Below are 20,522 nucleotides of genomic sequence, written 5' to 3' on the forward strand. Positions count from 1 at the left end.
GAAGACAACTGGCTGCTAACAAATGCAATTTGACAGCTTGCTATTTAAAACAAAAAAATGATATACACATAGAGGGGAATTTAAAACTAAAGCAGACTAAAACTAGAGCAGACATAATATGGAGCAGTTGCCCATAGAACCATTCAGCTTCTATCTTTAACTTTGAAAGCTTAAAGTGACATTTAAAGATATCCCTCCCCCAATGCTAGTGTAAGGACTTACCTTAAATGAAGCCTCTAGCTCCGATCATCTTCTTTCCTGTAGTTTTCAGGAGTCCCTCCAGCGCTGGTGCCGGTCTCCGATCCAGGGACGACTCCTTTCTCTTTCTGGCACTTCCTGTCCCACAGAGTCTGTGTGGGCGCACGCTGCCTCCATTGCCGAAAATCTGTACTGCGCACATGCCCACCCCATGATTCTTTGCGGCCGCCCGAAATTTTTTAGATCTTGGGACGGGAGTGTGCGGCAGAGAGACAGGTAAGTTTAAATCTTTTTGGTAACTAATGTTTTTGCATATATCTACTGCTTACTAGCATATCTACTGCTTACTAGCAGTAGATATTTGCAAAAACCGCTGAGGGTTTAATTATCCTTTAACTCTATAAACTTAAGAGAGAAGCTGATTGGTTATTTTGGGCAGCTGCCCCAGATTGTGTCAGCTCCAGTTTTGATAAATGCCCCCCACAGTATATTAAAGCAGAATTCCACCCCTCTGGTCAACCTGGAGCTGTCAGACAGGATAGCAGAATATTCAACTTTTGCAGAATTTTTAATCTGCAAAAGCAGCCTATTGAACTTGTTTAGCCTTAAAACCCAACTCCAGCTAACACTTTTTTTTTTTTCAATGTGTGTAAGAGTCCGAACAATCAAGTTTTCAGGACTGTGTATGTACTCATTGGGGGGATTTTCTTTTCTAACTTCCAGACCCTGTGACACCCACACAAGAATGGGGGGTGCAGGCTTCCTCAATCTACTAAAAATTGAATTTTTCTTTATAATGCCCCGACAGGGAATAAAGGGGAAATCTCCCAGAAAGGAATGCAGAGAAGAGCCAACACACGAACAAGTAGATTGCATGTAGAAATTGGATTTCATTGAATGGCATAACACCAAAGTTTGTGGGCCATTTATGACCTTATATAGTTACATAGTATTTGAGGTTGAATAAAGACATAAGTCCATCAAGTCCAACCTATTGCGTGTATGCATACCGTATATACTCGAGTATAAGCCGAGATTTTCAGCCCATTTTTTTTGCTGAAAACCTCTCAATTTTTGTGTCATCAGCAAACACTGAGACATGGCCATTTACTCCCTCCCCGATATCATTAATAAACAGGTTGAAGAGCATGAGGCCTAGCACAGAACCCTGGGACACGCCACTCATGACCTCAGCCCAGTCTGAAAAGGTGCCATTAATCGATACTCTTTGTACACGTTCCTGTAACCAGTTTTCTATCCACGTGCACACTATTTCATCTATGTCCATAGCCCTTAGCTTGTATAACAAGCGTTTATGTGGCACTGTATCAAAGGCTTTGGAAAAGTCCAGATATACTAAGTCCACCGGCCTCCCTCCATCTAGATCTCTACTTACCCCTTCGTAAAAGGTTAGCAGGTTGGTCTGGCAAGAATGATCCTTCCTAAATCTGTGCTGGTTATCAGTTATTATGCCCTGATCCCGGACAAATTCCACTAAGTAGTCCTTAATAATTTCCTCTAACAGTTTGCATACTATGGATGTCAGACAAACTGGTCTGTAGTTCCCGGGTTGGCATTTAGGTATATTTTGTTACTCTGATAAGGGGTCCTGTGTGGCTTAAAAACTTAAGTGCTATGTTGTTTAAATAAAGTTTCTACTTGCATAGCACTTAAGTTTTTAGGCCACACAGGACCCCTTATCAAAGTAACAAAGTGTAAGGTCCTAATTGGCCCACAAACTTTGGTGTTATGCCATTCAATGAAACAAGTTTTTACATGCAATCTACCTGTTAGTGTGCTGGCTATTCTCTGCATATGGATCTGCATTTCACTACTAGGCCAATAGGACATAGTGTGAGGCAGACTTTGTATGAAGGTTGGATTTTTCAAAAAGGGAGGTGGCAATAAAACCCAAAAAGAGGCTTTAAGCCTTTCCCACTCTACCTCTTTTGGCTGGAGTTGGGCTTTAAAGAGCCAGACAATTAAAAAAAAACAAAAAACAAAAATAAACTGTTCAGGTATTTACTACCTAAATACTGTATTTTTCCCAAGACCATTCTTGGTTGCATCAAAATCCCACATGGAATATGACGGATTTACCCTATAAAACATGACTGATTTTCTGAGTCTAGTATTTCTATATCTTGTCTCAGCTGTCTGCTGACACAAAGCTAAACTCTACCAAACATTTGTGTACTGTGAACATGTGTCCTTCAACCAGTACCAATGCAAGTGACAGGGCTACCACCACAACACATACGTTTAAGAATGATATATTATCATGATTTGATATATAAAATGGATTATGGGTACTTACATTATACATATTCATATAGTGCATCAGCTGAAAATATGTGGTATGTGTAATCAACTTTTGATTTACTATTCAATCAGGTGGATATTGTTTTTATTATCACAAAATCCTGGTTACATTCCACCTGGCAGACTGGATGAACATAATGGTCACTGCCATATAGCAAGTATATATCTGGTCTGCAGTACAAAGATTGTATTATTTATGACTTAAGTCTTGCAGCAAGCCACAAGCAAATGCCCTCAAGGGCTGTAACACTGTGGAGTAAATAAGTATATTTAGGGCATTACAGAAAGGAGGACAAGCAGAGAAAGGCAGACAGATCGATAGATTATAATGGTTTGCTGTTGAGCCTCCCAACAACACAAGTATATGAATCATACCTAATGTGCACATTCATATATTTAGTGTAGGAGAGCCCTAGGCTGCAATTATCCCACCAAGTACCTACTCCATGCTAACTGTAAGAGGACTTTTTATTTCACTGATGGCTAAAAACAGCCACATAATGTTCTTATGTGCAAGTTTTCATAATTGTCTCTGGTCATCTATTATCAGCATGGGAACAGCCAGCTGCTTTCATTGCCTCCAGTAAGAACCATTATTAATCTAACAAATTATGCAAAAGGACAGCCACTCCAGATCAAAGGTCACAAAACTTAATTTAGACTAGTACTCAACTATGGCAATGGTGGATAAAAATCCTCATGCAATGGCCCTAATTTTTCCATCTATTTGCTCATTTAGAACAATTAGCTCTTCTCTCGATCAGTGGTGCTCAAGTCCAGTTCTCTATAGCTGCCAACAGTGCATGTTTTTAGTTTTCTAAACACTCAAAAGGTGAGATAATTAAACAGCAATTTAAAGTAACAAATTAAACCAGTCAACAAGCTACGAATTCTATTGCCGTCAACAATTCAATACTCTCTGCATGCTGTATCACTAATCACATTCAAAAATCCATGGCAGGTATGAATCTGATTGGTGGCTGTGAAAAAGTCCTTACTGTTGACCTTTTCAGGATAATTAAAATTAACCTGAAATCAAAGTGAAGATTTTCTATGTTACCCCCAACATGTAGAAATAGTAATTGTATCCAAGCATTACCCTGAAAAAAAACTATCTTTTGTCTTGAATTTCTTATGAAAAATAACACTGAACATCCTGTGCCTTGAGCCTCATAGCTATATACATGTAGCCCATCTAAGGCAGACCTTGCAAGCTTTTTTTGTTATACATTAATACGTGAAGTGTATTTGTAAAGGCCCCCGGACCTCCCTGCGCACTTCGTATCTACCTTCCTGAGTAGGGGGCGGTGCTTTCTTTTATGCGGCAGAAGCATGAAGTCAGGAGCGGAGCACATGGAGCTGCTAGAGGGGAAAGGTAAGTTTATTCCAGCAGACATCTCGGGAGGGGGTGTTTGTGATTACAGAGACAAAGAGCGAAGGGGGAGGGGAGAGACACACGGACCGACGCTGTGGAGGGAGGCTTCTAGAGAGACACACCGATTGAGGGGGGGAGGGGTGGAGGAGGAGAGAAACACACTGACCGATGCTGGGTGGGTATGGAATATGAGAGCATTCACATTAAACATTAGAACAAAGGGGGAAGTTTAGTGAGCGATTGCTGTGCGTTCCAGCAGCTGCCGTTCTGGAACGCACAGCAATTGGTGGGAATTGCCCCTTAAGGACTACTTCACACCATCCTCAGTGCGTTCTGGCCCGATTGTGACCGGAATGCACTGGATCGCATTGTGGTCAGCTCAATTTGTTGAGGGTCGGAAGGGGGCGTGGCGGTGCAGTTAAGGGCGCCGCAGCCACGCCCTCCGGCCGCACTGGAACGCAAAGCACATCAATGCCTGGGGTCACGTAAAAAATTTCCTTTTTTGCTGACTGTTCTTCTTGCTGGAGAAGAAGCTGTAACTTAGGACCTGCAGACAAGCATCTCCCTCCATCAGTTTTAAGATGGGGACATCTCTGACTCAAAGCCCTGTGTCATCCTCCGCAAAGAGTGTGAAACAAGCCATAGTAAGTCATCAATAGAGAAATGATCTGTTGTAGGGTGATTCGCTTTTTATCCTCTCTGCTTTAAGGACTTATTCACACTTCTGCCCTGCGGTAATGTCCATTACAGTCATTTGTGCAATGCAGTGGCATTTATTCTGAACAGCACCCCAATCCTCTTAGCACACTTGCATTGCAGTGCATGCCATTGCACCAATGTGTGGTGTTTTTGCACTGTGAAAATGCTGCATGCACTTTTTTGTGATAATTGGTGCTTTAGGTTGACCGTTAGAATGAATGGGTGAAATTAACACTACACACATGGCATATTGCACTACCACAGCGCAATAGTGTGAATAGGCCCTTATGCAGCTGTGTTCCTAGATGGTAGTGGGGACACCATGCCCTGTTGGCAGCCCTAGACTAGCAAACATGAGCAAACATGAGCACAACAGCTCTACGCATTTCTAGAAATGAAAGATGGCACAACAAATTTACTAAACCAGGAAGGTTTATGTCGATACTTCTGCTAATCTGACTGATTCTGGCCAAGAAAGGTATATATGCAACTTCATGGACGATTAAAAATAGCTAAATAAATTCTGCTTGCCTGACCTTCAGATGTGTATTCAATCTTGCCGCCCATGTTCGAACCTTGAGCAAAAATAGGCTCATGAGGCCCGAATGCTGAGACTAGCAACAGACAAGTACATGTAACAAACAGCAGGTCAATGCAAAGTCTCCTTTGATTTGAAAGATACATAATAAGATGCCATAGGATTGAAGATCAGGAAACCAGTCTGACATCCAAAAACCGGGAGAGAGTCTTGTGAAGGGTTTACGCGATTGTGAATGAGCATTAAACAAGTAAAACATGATTCTTAAGAAATAGAAAACACACATGACTGAACTTTCCAGTCAGCCACACATAAAACCAATAGTGGGCAAAATAAATTGTGTTGAGAATCACATCTTAAGAGTGTCTAATTATTTTGATTCTGTTTATTCCTGCATCGGGAGATGGGGAGATAATTTCGAGACAAGACAGGACTTACTGCAATGGTTGTGTTGTTTTTTTAAATGAAGACTATTCTCACAATGAGCAGTGACTCATTAGTGAGGTTTGATTTATTCAGAAGTATGGATGCTTTCCAAAAAGAAGTCTGACAAGGAGACAACAGAACTTGGTGTTAAGTCATATGACAAAAACAACGCTACAGTTTTATTTAAATACCTGCAATCATGTCATCCACAGAGCTCATTTTTAGCAGCACTTGCTCAATAAGGCCAACCTCAGTGCTGGTCTGCAGGTTTCGAACACTCTTCCGTAGAATGGCTGTAAACATGCTCCAGATCTCGGCCTGGCACGTCACATCACAGTGCTCCAACAGCTCCGACATGCAGGTAATGCTCTCTGCATCTTGAATAATAAAATTCATCTCCAGATCAAACTCGCCACCGACCAGCTGAAGGAAAACAAGAATGGCATATAATAACATCCACTGTATTTACTCAGGTACAGAACATAAGCATACAGCATAAACGACCTTCTCCAAAATAAATAATACATTATATATATATTTTTTTTTTTAGTGAATGAACAATGTTACCCTATTAATAATTACACATTTAAAACACCTGTTGCCCAACGCAGGCTGGAGCTGTCTTCTCATAAGAATATAATTAAGAGAAACGTTATGCCATACACATATCTGACCAAAATATATTGGCTACCTTGGACTGAATGTCTGCCAATTTGATTGCAAACGAAGATAAATGGTCATTATCAGCCCACCGAAAACTTTTTTGGGGTTTTTCCTCAGCTTGATGAGCTGAATTACCTATCAGTAACAAAATCTTCTTGTAATAGTCTGTGGCTCTGCTCTTCTTCCCATCCAGGAGGTTTACTACCAAGATTGCAGCATTTGGAGGCTAATACTACTTGATTGGTAATAATCCTTGCAAGACTTGTGGACTTGAAAGGCCCCTCGCAATGCAAAGATTTATCAGAAGACAAGACTGAATCAGTGCGTTCCCGGAAGTCAGTGGGTAATTCAACTAACTAGCATCACCAAAAACTGAAAATCAGTTGTGTGTGAACACTTTACATTGAAGCCACCCCAGGCATGTGAACGCATCTATTTAGATGGTTGTGGTAAATGACGCCTGGAGATCCAGAATCTTATTTCACAAAGTGCTTTGAATCTAACTGGAGATGCTGGGGCATCACAGTTATTAGGACCGACAGGCTAAATGCATAAGGCCCACAGTATCTAGTACCCACACTTTGATGCATGAGGCCCACAGGTTTCACACTATATGGGGTACCTAGAGGGGAACTACATCTTGATTTGATCCCAGATCCCAATAGCAAACTGCTAAGTGGAATTCTAAAATAAAAAAGGTTTGCCAAGTCCATCAACAGCCACCTGAGAACTATAGGAGATGACTTCCAATTAGGCCAGTGCCTTCAACTAACTAAGCATGACTTGTCCATCTGCATTCCACAAATACCCCATCAATCTTTACCTTGCAGAAATAATAATACCCAGCCATAAATAGGAATCTCTGGTAAAATGGCCTGCTTGATTTATTAAAGTATCGCTTGAAAAATTCTCTTAAAGGAGAACTATGAGATGAGTGATTTCCACTCACCTCATAGTTCTAGCCGACCTGTGACAATGAGACTGTCACAGGTCGGCTCAGTAGATCGGGAGGTGAGCGAACACATAGCAGGTTCGCTCACCTCTCGATCCTGTCACTGCTCTCTGCCGTGACAGGGGGAGGGGCTGGATTCCCCTCTCCCCGCTCCGATCTGCCAGTGCTGACTGGCGGAACGGACGGGGGAGGGGGCGGGTACAGCTGGCTCTGCCTCTAGATAGGCAGAGCCAGCTGTCACTCACGCAGCTGGGCGGATCCCGTCATCTACGTTGTCTCAGGCTGCGGCGTCTCAGTATACCGCGAAACTGTAGCTCGCGGTATACTGAGCTTAGGGTAACGGGAGGACGCTAGTTTGTGTCCTCCCGTTACCCTAAGGAGAACTATGGGGAAAAACACTGACCCCATAGTTCTCCTTTAATATGATTCAATGTAAACCTGTCCAGGAAAATGTAGAATGAGAATATTTCCTGTGTGGTTACCAAGACAAGATATTATTATTATACGGGATTTATATAGCACCAGCAGTTTGTGCAGTGCTTTACAATATAAGGAAGACATAACAATTACAATACAAGGCAAGATGGTAAGAAGGGCACTGTCCCTGAGGGCTTACAATCTAATAGGGAGGGGCAAGTGATCCATGAGGATACTTAAGATATAAGGGAACAGTGGTCACCGGAACAGGAAGCCGCAGACACCTATAAAGCTCACAGAGATTTCAAGAAGTCACACAAATCAAAGTATTTTAAACTGTTGTTGCTGTCCCTAATGGAGAGATTTAACCCAAAATTTCAGTTGCTTGTCACAAAGTAAATACTCCCAATGTAGACAGAGGCACATATAAAAAAAAAACCCTTCCTCACTACAAAGAAAGGTTTAGGCTGGAACGAAGGTAAGTCTACAAAACAGTGGTCTGCTTTGCTCTCCACACTCTGTGCAGAAAGTGCAGTTTATTATTAAAAGAGCTTCTGATCCCTGTAAAATACCCAAGTGTCTTCATCTGCAAGCTACATCATTCTTAAAGATCATGTCTGTCATCGCTTGTTTAAAGCTGAAGTTTAATCTGTGTATATATTGCTTGGTTCCTCCCTTTCCCCCAAATACGCTAATAAAAACTGTTCACATTACAAAGCCAATTTTAGACCCAGTGATATCATCACTAGGTCTTTGTGCTACTCTATGCAATGCAGGCAGATAATTGCAGGTGGGAGGAGCCAGTAGGGTGCTCTACATAGCTTTCTGAAAACAGGAAGTTGTGGTAATGCCCACATGTGATGCCGAGCCAGCCTCGATAATTTAAAGAACTGAAATCCAATGAATGAAGGGGGTGAAACAAGGACAGGAAGTCTGGGAAGAAAAGGGCTAGATTATGATGGATGTCCTTCAGCCAGATAATGAGGTGGGCTCAATCTGGCTTGCTTGTAATACACATTGTGAGAAGCTTACAGTATGCAGTAAGCAATTTCAGTACAGGAGAGGAGCCTGTACAATTGTGCAAGATGGAAGGAAAGCCTGGAGTTCAGCTTTACCAGGTAGACAGTCACTGTTAGCCGCCTCAATCCATATAAACAGAATCAATAAATCAACATAGTTAAGTTTAGGGCCCAAGGTGATTGCTTAAAAGGCTCAAAGGAGAAATCGCATTTGTGTACGCAAATTAATTCTCTTAAAAGCTATGAAGGAAACCAAATGCACATGATAATTGCAGTGGGGGAATGCAGGCAGCTCCTTAATTAACCTTGTAAAGTGCAGTAAGTCAAACAAGTGAGCGGTCGGGTTGTGGTCTTTACTAGTGAGCTCTGACCTCCCTCATAACCACAGTGCTATGAAAGGAACACTACAGAGTGTTCGCAGCAACAAGACTGCTCTTCTGAAGAGGTAATACAAGTGAGCAGGATTGCATATGGACGTTCAGCTGTTATGGGGCTAGCAGTAAAATGAATAATTTTCTAATTGCAAGTTACTTTCCTGATAAAATGCATAAAACATATATTAAATAATACATAAATCCTAACAATGAATGCCTCTTATTTGCTAACTTTTGGCCGGTTAAATATACAATTAAACTGTTTTCTTATATGTGTTTCAAATTTGTTTTGTAAAATAAATACCTTCCAATACTGCCAGAAATTATTTTTAATTCTCTAAAGGTAGCCATACACGGCTGGAATTTTGAGCTGTAGGCGGCCGTGTCTGCACCACTACAAAATCGAAGGAGCTGGGTCGAAAATTGTTGGCCAATCGGATACAGTTACTGTGCACGTGTGCTTGCTGTCAATATAGCCAGCAGGGAAGACTCCTCAATCTATACTATTTAGTCTATATAGCGAAAATTATTAAGAGTTCTCTCGCTCAGCCAATGATTGAAAAAGAGAAATCTATGTACAGTATGTATGCCTAGCTTTACTTGCACCTCAGACATTACAGAATGTGGTTGCAACCCGAGCCACACTATTATACAAAAAAGTGCTATTTTTCTAAGTGATTTCTGTTTTTTTATAATGTCCATTTTTATGCCTGTCCAAAAATGCATGAAAAAGTGTTTCCCCCACCCAAACAGAGGTTTGACTTAGAGAATTAAAAAAGACCTGGGGTATAGGAAGAGGGCATGCCTAAAAGGTATCCCTGTTTTTATGAAAAATGAAGAAGAGGCAGACTAGAATGTATTTGCATGAAAAGGAACCAAAAAGAGTGCCATTAGAGCAGACTGGGGGTACAGGAAGCTTGGACTCAACCACCCTCATTGCCTCAAGAAAAGCACTTTGCAAAATAATAATAAGCCTTTTCATGTTCTTATAACTTGAATAAGGGATTCTGTTGCTTCTCTGTATTGAACACGGTGTTCCTGAAACACCGATTATATAGACCCATTTACTTTAAAGGCCATCTCTGGGCCAGCAAAAAACTGACCCTTGAATTGGACCACCCCCTGCACTGCAAGGGTTAGGCGCTTGTTTTGTCTAGGTGACAGTATTAAAGGTGTTTTTGCACCTTTTCCATCTGACCACAGAAAATCTGGAGATAATTGTAAGGTGTATGGGCACCTTTATAGTTAAGGCACTTGAATTAATTTTTAAGATTAAATTCCTTGGTGTAGTGTCACTTCAACTAATACTTGGTTCCAACGGCTCCCTCCAGGCTGCTAAATCAGTGCCACAGCGTCTTCTCTCCATTGCTCCAGCGGTGTACGGGCCACTGACATAATCACATCTTATTCAGGTCCACTGACCTGCACTTGACACGAGGACACCAAAGGATATTTCAACAACTGGAGCAGAGCGGGAGAAGTGGTGAGAGAGGACTGCCGCGGCAGCCAGAATATATGTGCTTTATTTAAGTCCCCTCAAAAAAACGAGCACTTAACCCTTGCAGTGCAGGGGCAGCCACACTGCAAGGGTAAGTATTTTCTTAACCCGGAGATGGTCTTTAAAATATATAAACATATGCATATAGTTCAAGTAAAGACAAAATCAGTAGTTAAATGCTGAAGAGTCTCAGAGTTAACATTCAAGACTTCAATGTGCTCTCCAAGTGGCTCACATCAATTTCAGCAGATCTTGTTCTTTTCCTATAAACCTCTGTAGCACGTCGGATAACAGGTGTTTACCAAAATATCTTGCTGCTCTTTATTACACAGAGCACATCAGAGAAGCAGACTGTAGCACAACATATGCTCCAGGAAGGAAGTGTGTGGCATACACTTAGTATTATAACAGTAATTATCGCAGAGACCTGCCGCTACTCAACTGACTGCGAGATTGTGAGTTTACATGTCAATAGGAGCTCCCTAGAGTCCGGGGAACATACACGGTACTAAGTCAAGACTAACGCACGTTGGAGTAACAGCCAAGTTGAAGGCCTATTAAAAATAAATGACTGTGATAGACAGTCAAAGTGTTCATGGCTGAGATTTATTTCTATTATTCATGCTGTCATTTAAAAACCTATTGTGATAAACAGCACATTAACCTGGCCAGGAAGAATGCATTTGCAATGGCCTGAGGGAAGCATGGTTTAATTACAAAGTGCATACAGCAGTCATCAAAGTGACTTGCACTTAACACCAGTCAGAAAAGAAATAAATAAAAACCGGGCTCCAAGCTGTTATAAATAGCCACTGTTTAGCCATAAAGTATGTTTTTTTCTCTGTGGAGCCATCCTTGGTTCCCTCAGTACCCCCGTGCAAGAAAGCTGCTCTACAGCCAGCCATACACATTTCTAAATTGGGCCATTTTCTGCTGAATCGGGTGCTTGGTAAATGCATTATAAATCATCCCCTTCCTCTTAAAGGTGCTCCTTTTTGCTAATTTCTGCAGTTAGGTGGTATGAATAACCCTCATCACCCTGACCACTGCTTTGGTGACCCCAATTTCTAGTTAATACTCAATTTAATTAGACAAACCTCCATTCTACGCGCGATACAATATGAAAAACAAACTCAAGATGCTCCCATGAGCACAGAAATATCAGCAAAGTTGACTTTTTAATCTTTGAACTAGCTGTGTATGCAGCCTTTTACACACAAAGACGCCCAAGACACAATAGCTTCTCTGAACAAAGCTTTACAAACTCAGTCATAAATATAATTTTTCTCCATGTTGTAATGATTGGTGAAATGCCACAGGAATAAATGCAATTAGCCTCCGAGTAACAGAGGACACACAGACGGTATCAAATGCCAGCGTTCCGCAAACAAGGAACTGGGTCACTTAAAAGAAAATCATTCAAACCACTTCAAGAAACGTAATTGGCTTCTGCTTTGTCGTTTGTCAGAATCAATTATATTTCCAATAACTCCCGTTTTCACACTGTGTTGAACAACATAGTTCCATCATCATTACTAAGTCAATAGAAAGCTCCAATCCCACCGCAGCGCTAAAACAATAGAGATAAAGGTGAGCGCAGAGACTGGCCGCAAAATCATATATTGCTGACAGATAACTTGGCGCCTTTAACTATGAGAGAAAGTCGGGCTGCCAATGTGGTCCACAATTCACAAGTATCACAGAGTTCTATTTGTAACATGAAGTCTATAGATGCATCAGAGGGAAGTGGGGGTTCCATATTGTCACTGAATGTGACAAGTGACCATTACTGTAGAGCAGTCAGTGTCCCATTAAAGTCATATTAAACCCTCAATGTAAATCTGTGATATACACGGAGTAGCCAGATTATTATGACCACCCCATCAGTACTTCGTTGGGCCACCTTTTGCCTTCAATACTGCGGCTATTCTTCTTGGCATTGACTCCACAAGATGTTGAAAGGTGATGCGAGGAATCTGACACCATGCCTGATGAATAGCACTGTCCAGTTCTGTGAGATGTGATGGTTGTGGAACCAGCTGCCTGATGGCTCTTTCAACTTCTCGCGTTGTTTACCCATATCTTCAGAGACCTGGTGGTTGTGGGGGCCACCTAAGCAAGGCAAATTCTCCATCATGTTCTTAAAGCACTCCTGCACAATACGAGCACCGTGGCATGGCGCATTGTCTTGTTGGAAGAAGCCATCTCCATTGGGATACGCCATCAACATGATAGGATGAACTTGATCAGCAACGATACTTTGGTATGTTGTGCTATTGAGACATTGTTCCACACAAATTAAAGGGCCCAAATCATGCCAGGAAAACATGCCCCAAACCATAAAACTGCCCCCACCAGCTTGAAGGGTAGTACTCATGCATGTGGGGTGCATGCTTTCATGCTGTTTCCGACAAATTCTCACTCTGCCATCTGCACGATGCAACTGGAAACGTGATTCATCGGACCACATTACTTTTTTCCAATGCTCGACTGTCCAATCCTTGTGTTCCTGTGCGAATTGGAGACGTTTTATCTTAACTGCAGACAGCAAAAGGTGTTCGAACAGGCCTTAGGCTTCCATATCCCATACGATGCAGTGTACGGCGAACAGTGCGTTCTTGTGACTCCACGAGATGTTGAAAGGTGATGCGAGGAATCTGACACTGCACTGTTGCCCTTCTGTTGTCTTGTACCAGTCTTGCCACTCTCCGTTCTGCCCTAACATTGACTAGTCGCTGACGGCCACAATTTACACGTTCAGACCCAGATTTTCGGCTGACAGTCCAGTCTTTAAACACTTTAACAACAGCTGCTCTTGAACATTTAACGATTTCTGCTGTTTTGCCGATACTCGATCCATGGTTCCGAGCGTCAACAATCATCCCACGTTCAAAGGCTGTTAAATCGCGTTGTTTACCCATATCTTCAGAAAATAATCCCTTCTACTTTCATGGTAAACAGCCTGCTTCCCTATTTATAATGGTCTGGCCCTCTAGCAACCTCAGTGCGAAATTATAGCTAATTTGCCTACAAACGTCAGGTGGTCATAATAATCTGGCCACTCAGTGTATAGCAACATACTACTGGACTCCTCATGTTTGCTCTTTGCTTTCTGTGTGCAGCCTGTCATTTCTCTGCAATCTTCATTTGTAGTCTCTGCGAACTCCATTAGCATCTTGAGGGTGGCTCCACTACCCAACATGGGCGAATAGAGCCAGCCTTACATGCACACTCTAGCCTGTGACAGTCGGACATGTGCCTTGTAATTACAGTGCTAGGGGTGATGGTGGTCATTTCATGCAACTCCGGTGCACTCTTCAACCCGGAAAGGGCAAGCATGTGCTGTTTTATCAAAGAGGAAGATGGACTATGTACACCTGACATGAACGGGCCTGACACATGAGCAGCGCTATCAGTGGGATAAGGGACGAACCACTGCTGATGTGAGAGGTCATGTGACCGTTACAGTACACGCTCCCCGTGCTATCTGTCCTCTACGGACAGAAGTTGAAGGAGCAAGCAAACATCCATAAAGAGCAACTGCCACACAAAAAAAAGATAATAGGGATATAGGCTAAAAAATAATACATGTTGTAGGTTGACCTAGTGTAAAAGAATACATTTGAGAAAAAAAACCCAAGTAGGGTTTGATGCTACTTTAAGGCCTATAGTGGTACACTTTCTACCCCGATTTACAGTCTTAAAGTATATGTAAACCAACAACAATGAACTTCTCTTGGTGGCTTCCTTTTGGTCTGTTAATATACAATGGAAAGCGTTTTGTTATAGCTGTTCAATAAGAGTAAAAATTCCTGTTGATCCCGTCAAAAAATCCAGTGAGATGATAACGTCCTGTTCTCTTTGCCTCACTAAAATCAATTAACTTTCCTATCAGAGGACTACATAACCTCGTCCCCATGCTACTCTATAAATCAGTGAGTGAGTATTGTCACCTTAGGACAGGAAGTGTGTAACTGGCAGGATCCCCTAAAGCTTGACAAAGGAAACCAATGCAGCTGCCTCTGCTAAAGGACTGGTCATATGTGATGCACTGTACATTATGTGATATCAAAAAGTCAAAAAGTTTTTAAGCTATTTCAAATGCTGGATTGATCACTTACAATGGATGCTGCTCTTTGTTGTTTAAAAGTTTGTTTCCTGCAGAATCAGCTGATCCCCTGAGCACTGGTCCCAATATCCTGTTTTAGGGTGGCTTCCTTCCCTTACAGGGTCCTATGCAGCCACCCTTGTGTGTGCCAGTAAATTGTGTGCATCTCCATAAATACAGGGGCACAGCACGGCAAACCACTCCCCCTCCTAATCCCTGCTCCTCCTTCCTTCCTTCTCCGAGTAGATGGAGAGTGCTGGAGACTGTTCTGTCCCTTGTGATCCTAAAGTGACTAAGGGCAAGTTCACACCAGAACTGCATCAGAACCACAAGTGTCTGCACAGCTGTGGTGCGATGTGTTTTACTGCAATTTTACCGCAACTGATGCAGGTTTTTTTGCATGCGGTTTGCATGCGTTCTGTGGCAATCCGATGCAGATAAAATAGGGCAAGCAGTATTTTCTCTGGCTGCATCACTACTTTATCTGGTGTGAACTAGCCCTAAACGCAGGAGTTAAAGCTTAAAAATGCATTCAAGTACCTAAATATAAACAAAATGTATCTTATCTGTGTATCACTCGGCTGTAGAGCCTCAAATCATCTCTGAATTGGTGCTGACACTGTCCTTCCTTCTGGATGGTGGCTACTTTGTTCCCCATGGTCCCTGTGTGTGTTGTAAAGTAGTCACCGCTCCAAGCTCCCTCCTGTGACAGACTACAAATCTCACGTTTAGTTTACTAATTTGTATTGTGATTGTAGTCCATCACAGGCGCGAGCTCGGAGCGGTGACTACTTTACAACATAAGGGTTATGTCAGTGGGAGCAGAGACCTGTACAAGAGTTCTGGTTGCTAAAGCAGCCAAGAGCTTGCTTACATTCCTTCTCCAGGCTTTTTTCTAGAAGTGATTTGCGTGACTGTACAGGGTGACTGTAAATTCTCATAGGGACATATTTGTGACAGTTGAGCTGCTCTGTTCTGTTCAGGAAAAACAGAAGCTGCAGTTTGACTATAAACCTCTCCATATGCCTCCCCGCAAAAAAATGAAAGATTAAAGTGTATTTAAACCCGCAAATGAAAATGTAATGTATTGCAGCTTACCAGTCCTTAAAGGAGAACTATGGGGTCAGAGCTTTTCCCCATAGTTCTCCTTAGGGTAACAGGAGGACACAAATTAGCGTCCTCCCGTCACCCTAAGCTCAGTATACCGCGAGCTACAGCTCGCGGTATACTGAGGCGCCGCAGCCGGAGCGGATCCCGACATCGATGTCGAGATCCGCCCAGCTGCATGAGTGACAGCTGGCTCTGCCTATGTAGAGGCAGAGCCAGCTGTACCCGCCCCCTCCCCCGTCCGTTCCGCCAGTCAGCGCTGGCGGACCGGAGCGCGGAGGGGGGACTCCATCCCCTCCCCTGTCACGGCAGAGAGCCATGACAGGATCGAGAAGTGAGCGAACGCCGGTATGTGTTCGTTCACCTCCCGATCTACTGAGCCGACCTGTGACAGTCTCATTGTCACAGGTCGGATAGAACTATGAGGTGAGTGAAAAGCACGCACCTCATAGTTCTCCTTTAAGCTGAAGAAAACTAATGCTAATTGTGACCAAATTCTATTTACAAACAGTGTAACCAAAACTGCCATATTGCCCAAAAAGGCACAAAAAATTTTCTAATGAAAACTTTTTGCTTTTAAAGAATGCAGCTAGTTTTACATTTTAAGCACGTGGCAGCCTGGTTCATTGGATTTGTCTAGCCCTAGATCAAATAATCATGCAAAGTAATGACTAAAAGGGTACAGGCATTTTAGGTTTTATCAGTTTTATTACAAGGCATTTCAGTGAGGCAATCATGTGTAAATGCAGGATATCCTTGTGGAGGAATAAAGAGGAAAAAAAATATGAGGTTCAATCAAGAAGTAATGCTTCCATGTCTGCAATTTGAGATCTATTAGGAGTAACTGTGAATGTTCATGAACAATGTTATAGAGGTGTCCTTGTATGCTTTTTTTTTAGGTTGAGTGATCAGAACCATGGATCTGCTACTAAAACAGCGAGCTGTAATTGAATTTCTGGCGAAAGCGGGTTGTGCACCTAAGGAAATCCATAACTGGCTAAAGAATGTTCATGGGAACGCTGTAGTGGACATTAGCAATGTGCGGCATTGGGTTAAGACATTTCAAGGAGAAACTGAAATTCCACTACAGCGTCCCCATAAACATTGTTTAGCCAATTATGGATTTCCTTAGATGCGCAACCCGCTTTCGCCAGAAATTCAATTACAGCTTGTTATTTTAGCCGCAGATCCATGGTTCTAATCACTCAATCTGAAAAAGAAAAGCATACATTAGTGGAGTAAGGACACCTCTAGAACATGAACATTCACAGTCACTCTGATAGATCTCAAATTACAGACATGGAGGTTTTATTTTTCGATTGACTCTTGTGCCAAAAATTGCCAAAAGGGAAAAAAGAAACACATGTTGTGAAATGGATTCATGAGTTTTCAGTACCAAAGACACATTAGTTAAATTGATTTCACAGTCATACCTAGACAATATAACATAAGAAATTAATTCAAGAAAAGTGTACTCTTAAAAGGAGAACTATGAGGTGAGTGCTTTTCACTCACCTCATAGTTCTAGCCGACCTGTGACAATGAGACTGTCACCGGTCGGCTCAGTAGATCGGGAGGTGAGCGAACACATACCGGCGTTCGCTCACCTCTCGATCCTGTCACGGCTCTTTGCCGTGACAGGGGAGGGGCTGGATTCCCCCCTCCCCGATCCACCAGCACTGACTGGCGGAACGGACGGGGGAGGGGGCGGGTACAGCTTGCTCTGCCTCTAGATAGGCAGAGCCAGCTGTCAGTCACGCAGCTGGGTGGATCCCGGCACAATTGTCGGGATCCGCTTCAGCTGCGGCGTCTCAGTATACCGCGAGCTACAGCTCGCGGTATAATGAGCCTAGGGTGACGGGAGGATGCTAGTTTGTGTCCTCCTGTTACCCTAAGGAGAACTATGGGGAAAAGCCTTAACCCCCATAGTTCTCCTTTAAGGTGTACGCTAGAGGTACCAATATCAGAATTCCATATGCATCAACACAATGAATAGTGTGAAGGTGGCCTAAAAAAATGCATGCAACAACAAACCTCTTTGTGTGGCACTAACATATCAAGTGCAAGGTGTATAAACTGCAATTGTTATAAAAGTAACCTGTACAGAAATTTTATATGCTGCCATAACTAACCTATTTCTGGTCAACAGTAGACAAGTAGTAAAGCAGCCTTTGACCCCCCTTTCCATTTGTATTTTATTAAATATATGATCTAAAGACTATGTAATATGATATTGATGCTCAGTGCAGAGCATGAAGTGTATGCACCATGGCCCATCACTTTTAATTATACATCAGAGATGGCATCAAAGGTTATTCTGAGCTGAACTCCCATAGAATGACAATGTTGTCTTGGCAGTAAAGAACAGTTGAAATAGGTCTTGTTAAAATGAGAAAGTAGGAATCTTTTATTCACAATTAATTCTCAATATCTTCAGAAAGTCATGTGTGTCATATTAGGTCTGGCCTTGTAGAGATCTTCTGCTCATTACAAGCACTTTCATTAGAGATTAGTAGTAATAAAAGATGTACAGGAAAAAGAAACCCTCGACAAAAGGCAGCCAGTTGGTTATACAGAGAGATTTTAAGACTAGGGACCAGCCTTTAAAATGGACATGTCATGATAGCGCCTGCCTCTCTTTGGAATTATACAGGCCAGATGCATGATTCACTGTAAGAAATGTAAGGTACAAACAGGGGAAGCACAGACACCAGTTACTCGGTATAGAGAACCGATTTTGTTTATCAGTACTCACACATACCGAGTACCGATACTGGCATCCCAAGGTAGCGTGGTCCCAGCTTCCTGGCCAATCAGGAAGCCGGGCGGCGGGTCATGTTCTCCAACTCTTCTCAGTGCACCTACGCAGCCACCCATGAGCTCTGACGTCACGAGTTGGCCATTTTAATACAACACTGGCTTCCAAGCCAATCAGGAAGACGGGAGGGCAGGTCATTCCACATTGCAAGGGTTAAGTGCTCATTTTGACTAGCCACTCAAGTAAAATTGTGCCAGCTCTGAAGAAGGGGAAACTCCCCGAAAACGCGTTTAGCTGAGTCAGCTTGTTTCTGCTGGTCTAGTAGCATATTTGGATTGTTTTCTCTGACTGCTAGGAATCTGCATGTATCCTGAGTTGTATATCCAACACGCTTTTTATCCACCTCTTTTGTGAGTACCATTTATCACTTTTAATCTTTCTAAACAAATAAAAGGATTATTTGCACCAGGAAAGGCGCCCGGTTTTTATTTTTTAAAGTTGTATTGCTCAACTCATCCTCTGTCCTGCAAGCTCCCTTCGGGCTGCTAGACCGGTCCCCACAGCCTCTAGTCCTCTAAACTCTGCCAGTCTAAGGACCACTGACGTCATCATGTCTTATGAAGGTCCATTGACTCGCATTAGACGTGAGGACGCTGAGTGACATTCTATAGCAGGAGCAAAGGGGGAAAGAGGTGGGCACTGACCGCTGCAGGACACAGATCAGGTAATTAATACAGCTATATTTCAGCCCTCAAGAAACAACAAGCACTTAACCCTTGGAGTGTGGGGGTAGCCCCACTGCAAGGATTAAGATTTTATTTGCTCGGAGTTCTTCTATAATATTCTCAAGGCTTGGGAGGTGCAATGTATATGAATGCACTTAAAAAAACTGTCCCCTCAGGTTGTCCCTTATCTACATACTGTCATTTTTTCTAAGCAATAAAAGTTGCCTGTAGTCCGGTGTCCAAACCTGCTCCACAGAAACAACTAAAACGTAAGAAATATTTAAAAATAAATTAGATACATAATGGGGTTTTCTCAAATCTGACTTCAAAAGTGGAAACATGTTTTAAATACAAGCAGTGTGAATACCTGAATTTAACCTAGTATCAGTTTCTTGCAGTCGCTGCACAGCAAAGCTGGAGAGTAAGAGGCAGAGAGGAGCTAATCAGTTCATGTTCAGTGCTTAAAGAAGCATGCTGATAGAAGGAAAGCACAGAGAGACAAAGAGATGAGCTCAAAACTGTGCTGCTTCTCCGTTGGGGAGTCCAGGACAACCTGAGCTCAGAGGACATGCGCTGAATGATTCTGGCCATCAGGCTGATGGCATCTAGTGGCAGAAAATAAAGTACTGAGTGGAAAATCTCAGAAGGTAAATATTGCAGCAAAAACTGTTTTTGTTATTTTATCTTTCTATGGGAGTTCTACTTTAAATGTTTAGGTGGTGTGGGACAGTTTGATGGGAAGAAATACTTTACATTGTTAGACTAGCTAAGCAGAAAATTGGTGCTGAGTGATCTCTAGGAGCTTTCATTTTGTCCTGAAAATGCTAGGCGCATGGCAGGAGTAGGGCAGCCCTTGCTCTGCACCCTGCATAAGACTCATTTAAGGAAGCTTGTGGTTAGAATTCAAAGTCGGAAGAAGTCTGTTGGGTTTTTATTGCTCCATAGCAGTGTTTATTCACAAACAAATATACAATAGTACACAGGAGTCTGCTCATTTCTGCATATTCCTTTATTGTGTTCTCACAGATATACCATGTAGAAGATATTTCAGAAGGAACCTTGTACCCCCCTACAGTTTCCTAGCAAGAAGTAAAATCAGCACGTGATAAACAGTGAAAGCACAAACTGGGTATACTAGATTATAGCTGTTGTCTAGGAAGCAAAAAACACAGTCCACAGCTAGTAGGAGCTGTCCAGCACCAACAAGCTCCTGGCTCCACCATGCCAGACTCGGCATTCCACGCATAGCTGAAATACCTGTTCTCTCACACTGTTACTACATGAAAATACTTCATGAAAAAAAGAAAAAAAAAGGGGGGGGGGGGGGGGAAGAAAAAAAAATT

The 20,522-nt window shown here is 42.5% G+C and overlaps 1 protein-coding gene across 4 annotated transcripts in view; it reads right to left on the minus strand.

Moving 5' to 3' along the window:
- Positions 1–20,522, minus strand: part of NBEA (neurobeachin) — a 553,993-nt gene that overhangs the window by 412,658 nt on the left and 120,813 nt on the right. For all 4 annotated transcript variants that reach the window (XM_018554206.1, XM_018554199.1, XM_018554191.1 and 1 more), the window contains one exon: positions 5,750–5,981. In XM_018554206.1, coding sequence (XP_018409708.1) covers positions 5,750–5,981 — 232 coding nt within the window. The remainder of the gene's footprint in view (positions 1–5,749; positions 5,982–20,522) is intronic.

The sequence above is a fragment of the Nanorana parkeri genome, unplaced genomic scaffold, assembly GCF_000935625.1.
Source record: "Nanorana parkeri isolate BGI_ZX_2015 unplaced genomic scaffold, ASM93562v1 scaffold8, whole genome shotgun sequence".
Lineage (NCBI taxonomy): Eukaryota > Metazoa > Chordata > Amphibia > Anura > Dicroglossidae > Nanorana > Nanorana parkeri.